The sequence below is a fragment of the Lepisosteus oculatus genome, chromosome 15, assembly GCF_040954835.1.
Source record: "Lepisosteus oculatus isolate fLepOcu1 chromosome 15, fLepOcu1.hap2, whole genome shotgun sequence".
In the NCBI taxonomy this organism is placed as follows: domain Eukaryota; kingdom Metazoa; phylum Chordata; class Actinopteri; order Semionotiformes; family Lepisosteidae; genus Lepisosteus; species Lepisosteus oculatus.
This window is the reverse complement of record NC_090710.1, coordinates 30,882,892-30,902,311: the sequence shown is the minus strand read 5'-3', so window position 1 is coordinate 30,902,311 and position 19,420 is coordinate 30,882,892. Positions and strand designations below refer to the sequence as shown.

Genomic DNA, 19,420 nt, shown 5'->3' with positions numbered 1-19,420 from the left:
CGCCCAGAGCCTGTAAACCACAGTTCCTCACTGCTGCCGGAAGATTTCAGCATTCCTGGTGGGAATTTATTTAAAGGTCCGCTTAGATCCTATGACTGGATCCCACTGTGTCATACAAGGATCCTATGGAATGTTGTACATGATTTCTAAATCTTGTTAAATATAGAATAATGTATTATTAATGATGTTATAACATATCCTGTCGGGTTCTCTGTATTTTATAGGATGCCTTTGACTAGATTTTGTTTAGGATTGAATATAACTCAAATAAACCTCCATATAATGCTTTATGAAACCCTGCTGGTGAATCTCCAGATCTTGCGGGATTGTAAGATTGCCAATATCTTACACGTGATCCTGCGATCATATAGGATCGGATTCTTGATGCTCTTAATATTTTTTGGATCCTGTCGGTGGCGGCCATTCCCTACAGAATCTGAAAACAATGAAGTATTGAAAATATGACTTTTATGACTGATGTTTTTCGAAAATAAGTTGCTTATTTAAAAAGGCTTGCAGTAGGGCTCAAAAAAGGAACTGTTTTAGTCTCCATGGTTACCAGTTTGGACTTTATGTCACAGTAAATCAGTTTTTGTTGTTTGCAGGCAATATTTGCATATAGGACATGATATTTAGGCTAGTTGCCTACTGCTGACTAGGAATATTTTATTATTAAAATGCTGCTGGACCTCTGTTTAGTAATAATATAGCTCTTTACTGCCTGTAAAGCGCTTTGAGTGGAGTGTAATTATAATAAAACAGGTAACAGCACAATCGTTCAGTCAAAGTGGTTTGTCTTTACTGCAAAGGAAGACCTTTGTATTTTGTTCCCACTTGTAGCAAATCCATTTCAAATGAAGTCCTGACATGTTCCTAAATTTCATGTCCTATGAACTTTGTAAGGCTTTGTGTAGGATCATGCTACTCGCATAGCTGAATATGCAAGATTGGTCCCTCTCTGTGGCTTAAAGAATAAAGGAATCAGCCCTGCTGCACGGGGTGGTAGAGGTGGATTGTGGAAACAGGGACATTGAAAAGTGTATGTTGTCACTGAAAGCAGAATTGAGAGCATTTGTGCACTACTGCGTTAGTGCTCATGGGAAATGAAATTAGAACAAACTGTCTCTCTTTTCCTCATGCTTTGGATAAAAATGCACTTTCATCGCAGACAGTGTTGTGGAGAGTCCTTAATATGGAATATTTTAACTTTTTCATATAGGAAATCCTTACTGTACAAAAACGTTTGTGCTTTGTTAGAGCACTGTTGGCCTGAAGTATTCTGATCTGACGTGGCAGATGACTAATAGTTGAAGCTTGACTTTTATTGTCATTAAGCATAACTGAATTGGTGAAAGAGTGAAGCTGTGGTTTGAATGAGAGGTAATGGACAGACAGTATGCAATGCTGGTTGTTGTTGCTTCGGCAGCTGAATTCAGTCCCAGCAGAAGAGAGAACTGACAACTCTGAGCTGTGAAGGTCGTTCTGTTAAAGCAACCAGGCCCACTTGCCTTAATATGGAAATGCGGAGTAGTGAAAGAATTAAAGCTATTGCCTGTTCATGGGGATATTTCCAGGTGCCTGTCTAAGGACCATTAGCGGTCACAGCATCAGAGAAATATCCGATTGTATCTCTTGGTAAACGACTCTGGGGATGTCATCGGGGAACCGGAGAAATTAAAAACAACCTGGGAAAACGGCTTTGGTTTATCCAGCCTGTCTCCTGTCAGACAGCTATTGGTCTCCTTGCGTTTCAGCACTGCTGATGCTGGTGGTGGCCCCCAGCAGAGAGGCAGTTCATCGTGTGGACAGTGAAGTGGTAACACATCTGTATATAAAACTCAAGACTGGAGCTCTGTCCTGCCCTGTCTTCTTTGCCCCATTGGGTAGATGTCCAAGCACGATCAAGTGTTTGTTATTACTGGCTGTCATGTTATTAATTGCACCTTCAAAATACTGAGATTCATGTGAAATACATTCATTCAGTGATTGAGATTCATGCACACATAGCATGGTTTTGACAAGGGGAGGATGTTGTGAGGGCACTATCTCCAGTCTGTGACTGTGCTTCTGTGCGTACAGCCTCAGTGTTGGAAGTCAGTGAAGCCGTGACATTTTGGCACTTACACTGGAGCCCGGGTACAACTGTGAGCTGGGCTTGGTGATATCCAGTTGATATCTGCAGTGAGGAGAGGGGACAATGGCATTTTGGAGCAGTGTATGTATGCATGCATCTGCTCGAACGGGCTTTAGAACAGAGTCCATCACAAAGGATTCCACAGCAATGTCCATACATGAGTAGCATGAGCGCACCAGCAGTGACTAAGAGCATGTCTGTGGACAGTCTGAGCAGTTACTGAGCGGGCCTGTTTTGAGCTTCTCCTGACAGAGTACACTATCCACACCTGCGCCTCCCTTGCAGTTTCCGCTCTCTGTAACGAACAGTTCTTTCCGGACCCTATGCGGACGACACAATCCGACGAAGTGGGGAAACACTGGGGAAACGTCATGCAGGAATACGGGGCTGAAGACAGGGGGGCGTGTCCAAGGTGCGCTGGGGAGGTGTGGCCGAGGCAAACAATCCAAAAGAATAATCCTTAGAGGGTATCCAAACAAATGGGTAAGTCCAAAACCAGGAGATCCATCAAAACACGGAATTAAAACCAGAAACCGGGTCGGAACCGGCAGACAGGGAACGGGAACAGAGATTAAAACCTTAACGGGACCAGGCGCTTCCAGGTCCCGGACTCGCACGGTACGGAAACCAGATGCAGAGCCCGGATGAGCGTCAGCGCCTGGCTTTTAAGGTGGGCTGGGAATAGGAATCAGGTGCACAGAATAAAGTCTTAAGTGAAAGGGCTGGAGCAACCTTAACGAGGGGGGACTATAATCATGACACTCTCCAGTTGGATCCCGCGCTGCAGGGCGCCCCAGCGGTGCTGTCCAAGTGACCACACCGGACAGCAGCGGTCAGACGAGCTGCGGGGGGGACTGACGCTGCCGTGAACATCCCCACCACGCGTGCGAGCGAGAGTCCCTCTTTCATGGGCTTGCACCCTGCTGAGTCTGTCATCTTCTGAGCTGGATCCCATTAGGGCTGCTCTGCTCAACATGCTTGGTTTCAGTAGCGTGTTCAGTGATATACTGTAAAATAAGCACTGAACCCCTGGGGTTGTTAAATTGTTGCCTTTAGTATTATGGAGTGACAAACAGTCATAGAGCACCTCGTACTTCCTACATGTAATTAATTCAATATACATCTCCAAAACGGAAAACTGGCGTTTGCCAGAGTTTTCAGATACTTGACTGAATGTGTTGGAAGTGAGTGCCATTGTGTGTGGATATTCTGGGAAGACCTTCTCAAAGGTTGCATCACTATTGAAAGTCAGGGGAACGGGGATCAATGGTTTGTTATACCGAATCACTTCTTTGTGGTCATTAGAGTGGCATCTAGTGGTGCACGTGTGACACTGCAGGTATAGTGACTCGTGAACCTGAAGGAATTGTGAATGTGATGATCGATGTCCAAATGCTATATACTGTATGTGACTCTCCAAATGGGTCTGAGTGGAGTTCCCAGGTATCCCAAGCATTATAAGAGCCCGATTACTTCAATTTACTGAGTCTGAAGTTGCATAAATATTGATCCACTGGGTATGAAAACACTTTTTCACTAATTTATTAATTGCAATAATTTCAATTTCACTGTCTATCATAAAGTCCACCTTCATCCTGTCTTCGTGGGGGCGAGTGAGGCCTGAATCTTCCATTGCTCCTCAGCAGGTTGCCTTTCCAGATTTTGTGATGGCTGGAGTGCTTATATCTCCAGAACCTCTGGCTGCTTCTCCTTCATGGAAAAATTGCCAGGAATGATAAATTCTAGTAACTAACTTTCTCATCTCTTTTGCTTTTTTCTTCCAGACCTGTCCAGGAACCGTCTGACTGAAATCCCCTCGGAGGTGTGCCAGTTTGTCTCTTTGGAGACTTTGAACCTCTATCAAAACTGTATTAAAGTCATTCCAGAGACTGTCATCAGTTTGCAGATGCTGACCTATTTAAACTTGAGGTAAGAAGAATTAACTGTTAGATTGGTGCTCGTTTATGACAATTTCCTGTTCTGTCCCATCTTGGTACATAACGAGCCTAATTTCTTGAATCTCTCTGATGCAGGGACATTTCTGTGGAACGTGAATAGTTGTGTTTAAGGGTCTTACTGTGATTTTTGACTCCTGCAGTGACCTACAGTACAGCCTACTTGTGGTCTTTGCGGCCTGTATGTCTTCTAGCATCACAGCTTTGTTTCCAGTCCAGACGTGCTAATCTGCTTGAAGGACAAGGGCGCAGCCTCGACAGTATGTGGATATGATTTAGTTGCATAGCAGTGAAATATTGCACAGGGTTTTACTTATAAATAAGTACTTATAAAATGTCCTTCCTAGCAAATTTAAAGGCAACCCTTCTAAGGGTTAAGTACTTTTGTAAAGATAAATATTATTCTAAGAAAATCAGTATCCCTGAGCTCCAGTAGGGGGATTTCTTTAGTAGTTTCCAGAAAGGGAAAACCAGTATTGGCTGAAGGTCCAGGTTGCAGCAGGTTTCTAAACGGGAATTCTGGCTGATGTGCAATTAAATCTTCATGCCTGACAGGTGACGTTGAATACTGTGTAGTCACAGATGATTTAAAGTGTTTAGTTTCTCTACCCTACCCACTCACTGGTGTTAACAGTATTAAGTTTGACGACACTACAAGAAGAAATACTTGACTGATACAAGCCTACCTTGGCTGTTTAGTCACCGCCTTGCAAAAGGTATTCAGCCCCCTTGTATAGTATATGCTTTGGTGACATTATAAGATGATGCATTGTAGCTTTTGTAACTTAATATGTTACTCAGAATCTGAATTTTCAAACCTAAGCCATGTTACAGTAGATATAAGCAAAAGCTAAATAGAAAAAACTGGAATGTGCTGGTTGCATACGTATTTAGACCCATGGACTTGATTTGTGGTGGAAGAAGATTTGTGGCACTTGCAGCTGCAAGTCTTTTTCAGTTGGTCGGTGTGAACGTTTCACACTAGCTTGGTAGCTATTTCTCCAGCCCATTCTCTTTTTTGAGTAGATTCTCAGGCTCAGGCTCGCTTCAATGGCCTGGGGGTCATTTAAGGATTTTCAAGTCTTTCAACAGATTCTCGTTAAGAGTCAAGTCAGGACTTTGACTGGGCCACTCTAAGACATTCGCTTTCTCGATCTGAACTTTGGCCTCGTACAGTGGATCAGTCTTGACAAGCTTCCCAGTCCCTCCTGATGATTTCACATTGTGGGTTTTGTCCAAATGAAAGGATCTCCTGACACATTCACCAGCAGGCCAACACCTAGGATCCTGAAGTTTATGCTTGGGGAAAAGCGTTCTGGTCCAGACCATGAAAGTGCCTTTCACAAATGCAGCAATTTTGCCAGAAGACGCAAGAATTGGTTTTGGCTCAAGGATATGCCCCAGTATGTCTTCGCTGGATTACAGTTTTTTTTCTTTATCATTGTGTTTGATCTTGAATTTAAATTGACTTACGTCTGGTTACCAGTTATTCTGTTGACAGTTCCGTTCTTCATAAAAAAAACAAGCACCGATCTTATTTGGACAGCACGCACTCTGTCAGTCTGCTGTTTACTGAGCACAGAACTCTGGGATGGATCTGTGAGCTGGGAGACCCTATGACATCATTATAGGAACTCTGAGGAGCTTCCAGTAGAGTAATGAAAGGTCCATTTAATCTTGGACCACTTTACTGGTCCTGCTCAGCCTGCCAGGGATGTTCCTAGCACCAGTCTACCGTACAGTCGGGCTCTCTTGTCTTTCAGCCTGCCCAAGGAAAGTGAAAAAATCACAACTAATCTCGGAAAGTACAGTGAGCTGTGTGATCTCTTGTGAGGATGTTTAACTGCGGCAGCTGTGTCTTAATATAGGGTACTTCCATTATAAAATTACCACACAATATAAGATATAAGACACAATGTCATTTATGACAGAGATGAATAATGATTACCTTTGTTTTAATAGAAAATGTTTTTTTTTTCCAGGAGGGAAAAAAAATAATGTCTGTCTTGATTAACACAATTTGAGGTTAAAAAAGCTGTGAAGAAAAGCTATTTATGACTCCCTCCAGGGTGTAGCCTGCCTTGTGCCCGTTGCTTGCTGGGATAAGCCACAGCTCCTCCACGACCCTAAACTGGAAAAGGCAGTTAGAAAATGGATGGATGGATAAAATTCTGGTTCCATAGTTCTGTTGAACAGAGAATGTCTTATGGGCGTTGTTTCTGAGGTGTCTGGAGTATAAGGACATCTCTGTCTGTAGCTGATGTGTACTTCACTCTTTCTTTTACCTCCATTGTTACCTGTAATTCCTACACCTGTTAAAGCTTCCTTCTTCATGGTTATCTGAGAAATAAGGGGGGTATTATTGCTCAAGTGGCCAGTAGAAATCATAGCTTCTTTGGTAAAGAAATGTGAGACGGCCTTGTTATCTTTCTGGCAGTAGATTGTGAAAAGGCCAGATTCCAAAGATTTTAGCATTTTGTTCCAAGTTGAAATACAGAATAGTCTGTCAGCAGGATCCATCACTAAGCAAATGACATTTTATGGGCAGATTGACCCCGACAACATTGGGACAGAAACAGCCCTGTGCCATTTTGTGCAGCAGTACTCAGAAGAAGATGTCTCTGAGCTTGTAGGATTTGAAAGTGAAGGGCTTGGTTCCCTTTTATGGTGCTAAAGTCTTTGAAAATGTTGGAAGTAAACTGCTAAGCACAGTAGTTCTCAGCTGTGGTACTCCTACCATTCCTTTCTTGGGCTTTGGTCTGTGCTTGGTCAAGGAAGTTTTCAATTCGTTTTTAAGTTCCAATGAAGACTTGCTGGGTAACACTTAAAAAATATCTAAATGAACCTGGATCACGAAACATTAAGGTCACTAATGCATATTCCTAAAACTGCGATATTTAGTTCATGGTGTGTATTTACACAGAACTGCTTTATCTTGGTTACATGTTGTTGTGCTGCATGCAGTGAGAGAATGTGCTTGGCTTTTCCTGCACTGGTTCACAAGTACAGACGTGAACTTTGAACTTTATTTTAGTATTTTTTTATTTCCTTTTCCTGAACAATGGAAACGTCCTTTTACAAGGAGTAACAAAACATGTTTGTAGCCCTTGCATTACAACATCATCAACCTGGCGAAGCAAAGAGTCATTTGTAATGCAAAACATTCGCCAGAGAATACAGAAAGCAACTGATAGAGGACTCAAACGAGAATTTAAATAAAAGCAAAAGGTGGTGAATATGCTGTTTATCTTAAGTTGCAATAGTTTCAGCTGTTCTCATCTGTTTCTAACAGTTCATGTGTTTACATTTTTGAGCCTGATGAGGAAGAAAATGACTCAATTTTATTTTTCAAAAAAGTCTTGTTTCAGTCTGAATTTGCAGTAAACTGGAATATCCTATTTACTTTATAACTTTTGCTTTGATAGGTGTCATTGTACACAAGACCCCTCTGTAGTTAACAGTATAATGTATATGTAGTAGACATAAGCTTAGCTTTTGGCATTAGTATAATTTCCTTTCAGATTGGAGGTTTTTGACAAATTTGACAAGTTTTGATTACACACAAAAAACTTTACAACTCTCATTGACCATTTTTTGTTCCCAGCATTTAAACAAATTACTATCACTCTTTTCTGGGAGCATTCATTAAGAATCTATTCAGGTCAGAAGCACTAATAATGCAATTCACCTGAAATGCATTAAAATGTTTTTGTAATGGCCTCAATACAAGATATAGACGTTCTGGCATCTTACTTTCTTAAAAAATAAATATCTGCATGTACTTACTGTTATGCTGCTGGCTCTCCTTCTTAGGCATATTTCAGAACTAAGTGAATAAAGCCTTTATTTTCCACGATACTGGTCAGTCCAATTTATTGTCAAATTAAAAATGTTACAATTTTCCATCTACTTCTGCTGCGTCTCCTACTTGGCCAAAAACATTTTTTTATTTGCACTATTTTTAAATAGTGGGTTTTAAAGCTGATGTCAAAGAGTTTTTCACCAGGTTGTCTCTATTCTTAGACTGGCTGTATTACATAAGAATCGAATTATTGTAAATATGACCATGTCTGCCCACATACTACAGCTCAGAATGCCCCTTCAGAAGAGATAGATGCACATCGGGTTTTTTATGAGTTTGTACTTTAACCTTATCTCTCACATGCTTTTGGGTGGTAAGATGCCGGCTCATCGGGATCATTTTTGAGGATGAATTTTTCCCATTTTCAGCCTGAGTTAAGCTGCTGCGAGCAGCCTTGGTTCTTCTTGAAATCCTGTTTTTATGAGGTCAAAGCTATTTATATCCTGTAGACTGCTGTGGTTTTTCTTTTTGTATGTGTTTCGGTCCTACAGCATTAGCTGTGTCATGACCGAAAGTGGCAAAAACAAAAAAGTTGGTCTGTGAGTCTTTTAGATAATGTTGCAAAGGAAAATTAAACCCCTCCTTCTTTTTCTTACCCCTTATTATCTTTAAAAAAGATGATGTGTTGGCAAAAGTTTAAAAAATATCTGTCTAAAGGAGTTGAATGTCATGTATCTGTCAGGGAGAGTTCTTTCTGGACCCTATGCAGACGACACAATCCAAGGTAGAGCGAGAAAACAGGGGGAAAAGGCATGCAGGAAGCGGGGAAGAGAACAGGGGGCGTGTCCATGGAGTGCTGGTGGTCAGGGGAGGTGTGGCCGAGGCAAACGATCCAGGGACGAGTCCAAAGAGAAATCCAAAAACAGGGCATAAGTCCAAGGCCAGGCGATCCATCCGAGACGGAAGATTAAAATCCAGAACCGGGTCGGGACCGGCAGGGGGCACGAGAACAAGAACAGAAGCTAAAACCATAACGGAGCCAGGCGCATCCAGGTTCCGGGCTCGCATGATGCGGGAACCAATGCAGATTAGCGTCAGCGTCTGGCTTTTAAGGGGGAACAGAAAAGGGGCTGGAACAAGGAACAGGTGCGGGAGATGAAACTAACAAGGAAGGGCTGGAGCGCCCTTAAGAGGAGGGGTTGCGATCATAACAGTATCTCCTAATGTCTGATGGATTTTGTATTGCATATCTTGTGGTTTCCATGTTATTGTCTCCTGAAGTGTCACCATAGTCCTCTGCTTGCTTTCAATATCTACCTTTCCAATTAATTAAATTGCAGCACAGGAGAGGATGAACTGATGTCAGATATTTTTACTGTGATGTTTGTGTGCCACGTGTGTATTTCCTCTATGCACACGAGGCACAGATTTGGTAAACAGCATGAGAAATAAAAAAGCAGAAAGTTACTTTTAAAAGTATTCTTGTAAAGTTACCGGTTGTGATTTATATAAGGGTTTAGTCTTAGAAGTATGAAGCTGGGGGAAATTACTGAAATACATGATAAATACTGTACTGTATCACTGTGACTTTTTATAATTACTTTAATTTTCCTCCTTAATTTTAAATTGTAATTCCTTCCTTAACTAACTTGCAACTATTATGGACTATCCCCTCACATTGGTTAAAAATAATCCCCGTTCTTAATTTATAGCTACTCTTCCAGCATTATTATTTCCACCCTTTCTTTCCCTCCAGCAGAGTGACTGTAAGGTTCCGAAATGTTTATCATGTCTCTCTGTTTTCTCCCAGTCGGAATCAGCTCTCTGCCCTGCCTGTGTGCCTGTGCGGTCTTCCTCTCCGCGTTCTAATAGCAAGCAACAATAAGCTGGGGTCCCTGCCGGAGGACATCGGCCAACTCAAGAATTTAATGGAGCTGGTTTGTATTTGTTTTCTTGCAGTCGGGCTTTTCTTGATTTCCAGCTAACTTGGGCTTACTCAGATTCGGCCCTTGGTTTCAGGATGAAGGGCTTCAGCAGCCCTTAGGTAACTGTGTGATTTCACCACAGGGCAGAGTGAATGTAACCAATACTTGAGTAATTTCCTCAGAAAAAGGAAATAGGAATAGTTGGATGTGGTGCTAATTGGGCGGGAGTGTCTCCATTTTTAATGTTCTTTGGAAAGAAAACAACATTACTAGTATTATGCATACAAAGATTAAGTGTGGTCCTAATTCAGCACAGAGTGGAAATACATTACTGTGCACTTTCTACTGAGCTCGCTTTGCAGCTGTGTAAATATGGATCTGGTGCTGCTGTTTAATTATTTGACTAATTCCTTTTCTGCGCTTAGTGAGAGTTTGTAAAATAAGGAAATTCTCTGCCTCAGTATCTAATTCCGCTATGCATGTAAATTTTCATTTTCTGATTTAAAATTACAGGACCTTTTCTAATGTCGCACTTTCTTGCTAGCGCATTGTATTCTTTTGTAACGGTAGGATTGTACCCACATTTGAATTTTGCAGGCACTGCATTTCTTAGCAATTCTGTGTTTTTGCTGTTAATATTTAGTACCATTCTTCCCAGTTTAGCCAAAGAAAAACCGCCTGATTATGCTGGATTTCAGCAGGGAGGTTTTCCTAAGTGCACTTGGTCTCCAGTGGTCTACCTCACAGGGCCACACCACAGCCCGCCCGAGAGGAAACAGCAGGGATAGTAGCTGCTTCCAACGTCAGCGTTGGGTTTTTGTCCTGTCCTTTTGTTTTTCAGAGAAGCCTTAAAACGTTCACCTCGTGTGCAAAACATCTCCCATGATGGACTTAAGTGCACATATCAGAACTAATGAAAACTTTGCTATTCCAAGAAAAATCCCACTGCAGACTCTATTAACTTTTCTCTGTTCACCCTAGAGAAAAACAAATCATGCGTGGAGGAAATACAGCAGACGGAAACGTATTTATTTTCGCTCGACCCTTGGTTGCTGTCCAATTTGAAAAGGCTGTTTTTTTTAAAACAAGACAATTATGCTTATGTGTTACAAATCTCAGTCTGCTCTGTCTTTTTTTTATATGGAGGGACTTCCAGAGGTCTGTCTACCTTGGTAGAAATGTAGAAAGAAATAGGATCACAGAGATCGCACTGAATCATGCAGGCCCTGAACAAAAGATAATCTCTTATAGAGAGTCCCCAGTGTGCGTGAGTGCTCTGCAGAGGTGTGATGATAAATATATCCAGGTATACATATTGTAATGATTAGTATATATAAGTATAATATAGTATGATGACTGTAACCTACAGTATATAATTAGTACTAACATAGGAATAGGTCCAACCTACAGTACATCAGTGTAAATAGTAACTGCCTTGTACTGTATAATAGAAGGCGTTATCAATGGCTTCAGTGGAATGCTATTGATCAGTGATAGGCTGGCATGGTTCCCCAGTGTATGTGGAGGTCACAGTAACAGAACCCCAGCCTGAAGAGCCGCTTGTTGTCTTAACACTTAATGGCCCTTTTGGAAATAAATAAATAAATTTGCCCTCCATCATATTATTGGAATATTCTTTGCCATCCCCACCTCCTGGCGCCGGGTACTGTAAGCGTACAGTAGATTGCCACGGGTCCTCTTTCCCCGAGATGCTTCACGGCCTCTCCTCCACAGAAAGCCCAGACCGGGCAACCCCGGGTAGCAGCGCGTATCGTGTGAATTCAGGGGGCAACCTGTTGACCTTTTCTCCCGTGGTTACGACAGGACGTCAGCTGCAACGAGATCACATCCCTGCCGCGGCAGATCGGGAGACTCAGATCCCTGCGAGAGCTCAACGTCAGGAGGAACTACCTCAGCCTGCTGCCGGAGGGTAAGCTCGTCCTCTGACTGCTTCGCCTGCTCCTTCTCCTCTGCCGCCTCCTTCCGGCCTCTGCCCACTCTTGCGTGCTCCCCCTTCGTCTCAATACATCTAGTGGATGGTCAAGCCCTGGAAAAGCGGGGTATTTCAGCTCTTTCGACTGCCCTAGTTCATTTTTCTGCTCCCGTCCCTGCAACGTCGCAGCATTTACTAGCGCAAAGAACGCACACGTTTGCGAGCGCAAATATGTATCACCCCACCAAGTGCTTGATTATTTGTACAGGAAACCCGAGAAATCCGTGACAGGGACCTTAAAACGGCTCCCTTGCAGGTCTGAACAGTGCGAGAGCGCTACTGTAGCGCAGCGCAGGACACCCCCTCTCGCTACGCTCGCACCGGCGGCCCTCCAGCTCAAACCGAGCTCTAGCCGAGGCGCGGTTAGGCTGAAGGTGCCGAGCGAAGGAAAACGCACTCGTCTGTTTTGATATGGTCACATAAGCGGAATGTAGTTTTCACCATCTCTTCTTTCCCCGCACGAAGAGGGTTTAGACCTGAACTTGATTTCCTAGCAGTTTTAAAAGAAATGTAGTATTTCTTTCCTTCGTTTTCACCTCCCTTTAACCTCTCTGGTTGATAAAGCTTGTGCATCACTATGTCTTTAACGGTGTTTGGCAGTGTTTTAAAATGTCAAATTGCTGTAGAACACACAGGATGAGCCCGTGGAGGTCTGTAGTGATGTTAGCAAGACCCCAAAACAGACACTCTCACCTCTGGTCATGGATGTGTTTTTTTCCTCCATTCCAACTTTTTCCTTGATCCTCTCTGGGAATTTATGTATTTTTTGTTGGCATTCCAAATCTTTAGGAGATTAATAGACTTTCATTTGTCAAAACCATATGGTTACAAGAAGCAGCGGTTTGTGCTACTACTGCAGTTATTATTTTCTGTAGTGGTAATCTAAAAAGGTTTGTTATCAGGAAGTGTTCAGAAAGTTTTAATACAGGAGTGGAGCTTTGTGATAGAGGTCCAGAGTTGTGTGGTCTGTGATTTTCTTGTTGGTGGTGTTCATGTGGCTTAAATACTTCCAGAATGGATACTCTTACCTTTGATTTTGTTTTAAATTTGACAATCAACCAGGGGGATCATGAGGAAACTCCACAGCTTGCTGGTGTTGGAGGTTGGGGAAGGCTGGATGATGTTCAGCTGGTGTGTACGATGGGGACAGCGAATGTGTTGACTTTCACTTCTGGGATGCCAGGATAGAAATGAGCAGGGAATCCTGTTTTTAAGGGGAACTGCAGTGTCAGTTTCTCAGACTGGTTATTAAAGCTCGGTAACAAAATAAATGCATTGCGATGGTATCACAACATTTGACAAATTCCTAAATTAAGCACCAAAGCCTGAGCTTTGTGAAAGTACTGTATGGTCACCATGTTGTCACAATCCCCCGTCTTGCCACAGGCAGGAGAGAGAGAGTTTGCGTGAGTTACGACGTGACGCGGCCCTTCCTGTTCGCTAGTCACTGTAATGAGTGATGTCAGAAGATGTACGAGCAAATCAGTACAGGTTGTGCAGCAGCGAGTTCACTGCAGAAATGTTCCAACATGATCTGCATGCAGAGTTAACAAGAAAGTAGAATTTGTTGGCAAAACCGTCTCGGAGTCGAGGGCAATATTTCTACTGGATTAAAAGAGATAACAAGCCTTAACAAGCCTGCTTGTTTAAATGTAATGTAAGACTGCTTCACTCGCCAGATGTTCTGCTGCCGCGTTCTGAATCGAAGAAAATGGTGCTGCACACGCCTGGTCATTCTGTCTGTTTTGTGATGTCAGTTGAAGGTCTAACACGTTATGGTGTACAGTTTACTTCCACTGTGGTTACAGATGCACTCAGCAACACTGTTTCTTTCTAATCCTGAAATACAAAAATCCCGTTTGCAGTTCGCCTTTAACTCTAAGCTTAGTTAGGCAGGGGCTCACAAGTCTCCTGGGGTTTGTAATGTACCTCTGGTCAGGTGGCAGGGTCTGGGTTAGTTTATAGGGTTTTTATTAGCCAAGGGTTTCGGGGCAGTGGACAGCTCTCACTCTCCTGAGACACTTCTGGACCAGCCTGCATTTCTCCTTGTGTGGCTTTGGAGAGTTACAGGAGTCTGGCCCTGTTCTGGGTCACAGACCACACATGCTGTATCTCCAGTCCGATCCAACATGCCACTGCTCTTCTGTCCCTCGTCTCGGATAGCTTCACTCCGGTGAAATTAATTCGATATAATTAGAAAACGTTATTCATAGAACTGACCCAGAAAGTGTGTTTGCAAAGGGAAGTCTTTTAAAAAATGAAATTAAGAAGACGGCCCTAAGGGGGCATCTTAATTGTTGCTTTCTGATAATTGTATCTTTTAAGCTTAATATCACTTGGGTATTTAAAATTTCATTTAGATAAAAAAATCTGTCAAATATGCTCTTAAGTGTTTTTTTAATGCCCTTCAAGATGTGAGTCTCCTGCTAGCATGTCACACTCATCAGCCTCTCCCTAGATATCCTGCTGCAATCACCTGCCTGCACAGACTCCCTCATCATGGCTTATACACTAAATCATTTGATTAAAATTGTCCTTTTATGACGGGTATTTGACAGAATCCCAAGAGCGGATGCTGTTGATTAAAGAAATCATGTTTTTAAAACAATCCTGATTTCAATGTTTCCTGAAGTGTTTCACTTTTGGAACAACTTTCATCTTCCTCCATCTCCTGAACTCCCACACAGAGCTGCCGTTGCAGTCTGTGAAGTTAACGTTTTTAATTTTTATGTGTTTATTTTTAACTTTGAAGCCAACACACTGAAATTTGGCAGCTCTGCATCACAGAGCTCTGTCTAAAGAGAAAGTGACAAGATTCATCTGCTGTATGGTCTTGGCTCTTACACAATAAGGAATAATGAAGCTGTGGTTCATGTTTTTGTGCAATTACAAAAATATCTGATTATTAAAAAGTATCTACAGTATTAGCTGCCTTTTAATAGCATCATAAAAAACATGTAGTCATGTCATCAGTAGTGTTGTCAACATTAAGAAGGGGTGGGGGTATGGTAACCATAGTATAAAAAATGGTAAAACTACAAAATGGGACAAAGCTTTGTGAAAGAAATGTCTATATTGCTGGATTCATAACTGCTGTTTTAAATAATACTTTTAGCTAAAATTGTGTTGTAGTGTCCCTAAACTGGAAAAGATACAACTTTGAAACTATTGCCAATAACCTTGTGTTAGGAGAAGACACATGTAGGCACTGTTAGGTAAGATGAGTCATTACCCTCTCCTTTTGATTAGCTTGTATGGGGTCCTAAGATGGACAAATCTAGTGTACGTGGTCTTTTTCAGCTCTGTCTCCTTGGTTACCTGATCAGACTGTGAAAGCAGGTCTGGACGGAGAGGTGCCTGGAATGGCTGTGTTAAAGGAAACACTCTGCTTAGTTTCCGTAACACACGGCGCTGAGTGGCTGGGCTTGTCCTGTAGGTCCAGCCCGGCACTGTGTTTGAAATGGAAAGTCAGTTCTCCACACAGACACCATGCTGTGCGGTGTCATTGTCAGAATTTGGTTAATAAACCTGACCGGACCGGTTCTCACTCAAGTCAGCTTTTTGATTCTATCTACAGTCTAGACGTACCCAGTGCTGTAGAGATGGAGAGATTTATACAAAATGAGAATGGCCATCATGGGGACAGCCTCTTTTTTGTCTGAGTATTTTTAAGTCCTTCTGCAGTTTTGTGTTTGTGTTGTTTTTGTCATGAGGTGTAATGTGTGTGAAAACTTCATTGACATTTTACAGTTTGGTAAGGGTGAAGGTCCAGGTGTCACAAGATATTTATTAAATTAGAATACTTTTACATATTTATGACCTGTGAATAGAAATGCCATCTTCACGCTACAGCTTTTGAAATGTTCTTTATAATCTAACCTCCTGATGACGAGGTATGTCATTTTCGAGACTCAATATGCAAAATAATCCTGCTGTACATGGTGTGTCTTAAGTAAGGAGTCGTACAGAATGGTGGCTGTTTTGAGTTGTTTTGTGGAAGAAAAGTTAAATGCGTTTTCCTGCGTGAGTATCATTCAGTACCAAAACAAAAAGAGGAACAAACAATACAGTAAATTTTGAAAACGATATCAGCATAATAATATCGTCTTGCAAATAACCATCTTTCCAACTTAGTTAAATATTTGATCACTTTAGAAATCCGTGTGTACGGCCAGAATACATTTTCAAGCAGACACCTTTCGTTTCAGATCTTGTGGAGCTCCCCTTGGTGAAGTTTGACTTCTCCTGCAACAAAGTGTCCGTGATCCCCATCTGCTACAGGAAGATGGTGCAGCTGCAGTCTCTCCAGCTGGAGAACAATCCCTTGCAGAACCCACCTGCCCAGGTAAGACAGAGGCCTCTTCAGACAGGTGCCAGTGTGCTGGAGATGCGCGCCCAAGTCACGTTTAAGAACAGGAAACCAATACTGACGGTACGTCAGGTCGGTGGAATAGTGCGGCACATTGAGTGTGGGAGTCACGCGCGGTGCGAGTTACTGTAAAGTCTTCAAAGATTCATGGACACAAAAAATAAAAATGGAGGCCTGATCTGAGAGAGCGACTGAGCAAGAGTTCCCGGTTCCACTGTCCCTGGATCCTGCCTGGAATAAGCAACCGCGCACTTTGAGGCAAACTCTTGGATGAGTTTTATCTGCAGTATGAATAATACCGTGCTGCTGGGCAGAGTCCGACAGCGGCGGAGGTGTGTCATGGGGTGGAAGAGAAACACTGTGTTGTGGGATAGCATGCGGCAGCACATTGAAACCAACTGGAGACCCGGGAATAGTGTATGAACTAAAATATTTTCTATTTTTATTTTCTATATTTTTTTGGTGGTATCGTGCTGGGGATATAGACATAAATTGAATTAGTTCAAGTAGGGAGCTGGGTCGGTATGTGTAGGCCGCACAGGAACAGGTAAAGGTTTATTCCTTTCCGAAAGGAACAGAAAAGAGACACAACGTTTTGGCCATTAAATTGAAGTAGAATAGTACCGCAGTCCATGGAACGGATCTACTGTGGTATAGTGTAAAATCACAGAGAGTTTGAAAATATGATGCAAATCATAGTAAATCATGATAAACCAATTGCGTAAATCTTGCGAAGATCACGACCTTCAGTACCAGTACAAATGTACAACATTCAGTTTTATAAAGGATACAATATGCTCAAATCTATGGAACAGAGTATTTCAAACTAACACATTAGAAAACTGTACTGTATAAGACAGAGACTTTATGGCCACAGCACATCAGCTCTCAAACTCAAAGAGCAGTAGAATACAGAGCCCAGCACTACCAGTGTGGAGGCTTCAGACAAAATAAGTGAACATGTGCAATTCTAACACAGTTCCATCGTCCCAGAGAAAAGAACTGTAGGCCTCTTTTAAGGGCCTGAGCTCAGCTGTTGGACACATCCGGTATCTGATGTTTCGTAGATCTGCATCAAAGGGAAGGTGCATATATTCAAATACCTGACCATCCAGGCCTGCAGGATGGAGAAGACCTCAGATTCGCTGTACCTGCCCGCAATGGAGAGGCTCAGTCTGTCTCAGCCGGCCGCTGGCAGGTGAGTGGATACCCTGAAGATTTCAAACTTCGAGCCGCCAAGCTTCTGCTGCGCTGGTGCTGGAATCGTGGCCCTCTCTGAATGTACTGTACCTCTCTGGTCGGTTACTGCAGACTCTCCCGATACTTTAAAGTTAATTTTTTGCAGTATTTCTCCCTGCAACTTTTTCAGCAAAGAAAACATGTTTTGTCTTTTACATTAAATTAAATCCAAGATGTTTTTATTTGTCTTCAGCTAGGCAGAGCGAAGCAAAGGAAAATGAGTACTGAGACTGCCACTCTACACAAAATACTGTTACATATTATAAAAGGCTAGGTGGTGCCAACAAATTACAATGTGGAAAAAATGGAAGATCAGCTCCTAAGACCAGCTTGTTCTTGCAAGCAGAGTTTACAAGTAAAATACTGGGAAGTGGCAGCATAGATATCTGTGTTCCCAGACACAGTGAGATGGCAGAGCCATGAACAAGGCAGACAAACTACAAAACACATATTAATAAACACACAACACACAACACAAAGCCATTGTAGGTAACAACACTATTAGTTTGATTTGGGTGAAATCTGGAATGGCTTGCCTTTGCATCGGTGTGCAGTCAAATTGTTGTACTCCCCATAGCCTGCTCAACAACAGCACCTGGCATCTATTTACATTTTGCAAATCATTACTGACAGGGGATTTTGTCAAGTGCACAACACAGCCAGAAATGGAGGAGAACCTGAGAACTGTTATAACTCACCAGTTTCTTACGATGAAGACCTAAGGTCTATAAGCCTTTCTTTGCTAGCTGCAGGTTTGCTAACCTCAGAACTTGCTCATACTGGGTGCCTGAAACCCTTTTTTGTGCACAGTTGTGCCCTCAGAAGCTTTTAAAAAGTGCATGCCTCCTCGTGACTCAGCGCTGTCATCTTGCCTGGTGCACCATGCATTTCTCCATCCAGCTAGGCGTGCAGCTGACTGTTTTTCAGTGTCCATTTGTGATTTCAGTGCTGCCTTTACTCTATTCACTAGTATTTGTGCTGGAATATTTGTGCTTTTTCTTTGGGTTATAGGAATGTAACCCCTATGTCTGGTGAAGAAAGGCTGATGTTCTTTATTAAATTGTTGACATCCTAGTTTAGCTCCAATATTTTTAGGAGGAGAGATGCATAGATTGCTGAGAAGGAGAGTTTTATTCTGGTAGTCCAAATTATTTTGCAAGAAATGTATATATACTGTACTGTATATAGTTTCGGAACACCATCACCAAGTGTCCGTGTTTGGATTGCACCTGTCAATTTCTAGGCTGCAGCCTTTTTCCTGACTCTGGGCAGTCCTGTGTGCTCAGTTCAGCTCACAGTGAGCTGCCATACAGGTAGAGAACTGTGTAGCTGTGGAAAAAAAAGGTTGTGAGCAGTTTCATGATGAACACTGCCATTATAAGACCGTGCATATTTTAGAATGTCTCCTGCTAAGCATGTAAGATTTCTTTCTCTTGCTTTTAGTTTTTTTTTCTTATTACCAACAAAACTGGTGCTGCAGTGAGGAAGTGCAGTAACATAGCCTGGCTTTAGTATTTCTTACATATGCCTACTGCATGGGTCTGAAAGCCACTAAATTTCAAAGGTTTATCTTTTTTCCTTTGAGGATTTAAACTCTACATCATGGGAGTGTCCCAAAATAAACTCTTTTCCAACTGTAGAAGTAAGTGCATTTTTATTTGTCTGATGTTTTTTATTAACTAGACTGCAAAGTCAGTCAGTGGACAGCTATTTTTAAACCCTTAAATGATGCTCTTCCACAGTTTCCCATGCTACTTTATATGTATCTGTTGTTATTTTTGAATATTTCATTTAAATGAAGCTGATGTGTTGTCATCTTTATGCAGGAGAGATAACGTATTAGCCGTCTTTGTGGTCTTAAAATTGGCTCAGTCTCAAATTGTCATAATCTTTACTTTAAGTTGGTACAGCTGCTCTAGTCTTTTTTGACTGGGATGATTTGTCTTTAGTGGTTTACATGAGACCTATTTCTTGTGACAGAATCAGGGTGTCACCTGGGCCAG

The 19,420-nt window shown here is 42.2% G+C and overlaps 1 protein-coding gene across 5 annotated transcripts in view; it reads left to right on the top strand.

Moving 5' to 3' along the window:
- lrch1 (leucine-rich repeats and calponin homology (CH) domain containing 1) overlaps positions 1 to 19,420 on the top strand; it is an 81,574-nt gene that overhangs the window by 30,564 nt on the left and 31,590 nt on the right. For all 5 annotated transcript variants that reach the window (XM_006639205.3, XM_015364285.2, XM_015364287.2 and 2 more), the window contains exons 2-6: positions 3,919 to 4,063; positions 9,702 to 9,828; positions 11,641 to 11,746; positions 16,018 to 16,154; positions 17,246 to 17,376. In XM_006639205.3, the coding sequence (XP_006639268.2) occupies positions 3,919 to 4,063; positions 9,702 to 9,828; positions 11,641 to 11,746; positions 16,018 to 16,154; positions 17,246 to 17,376 (646 nt within the window). The remainder of the gene's footprint in view (positions 1 to 3,918; positions 4,064 to 9,701; positions 9,829 to 11,640; positions 11,747 to 16,017; positions 16,155 to 17,245; positions 17,377 to 19,420) is intronic.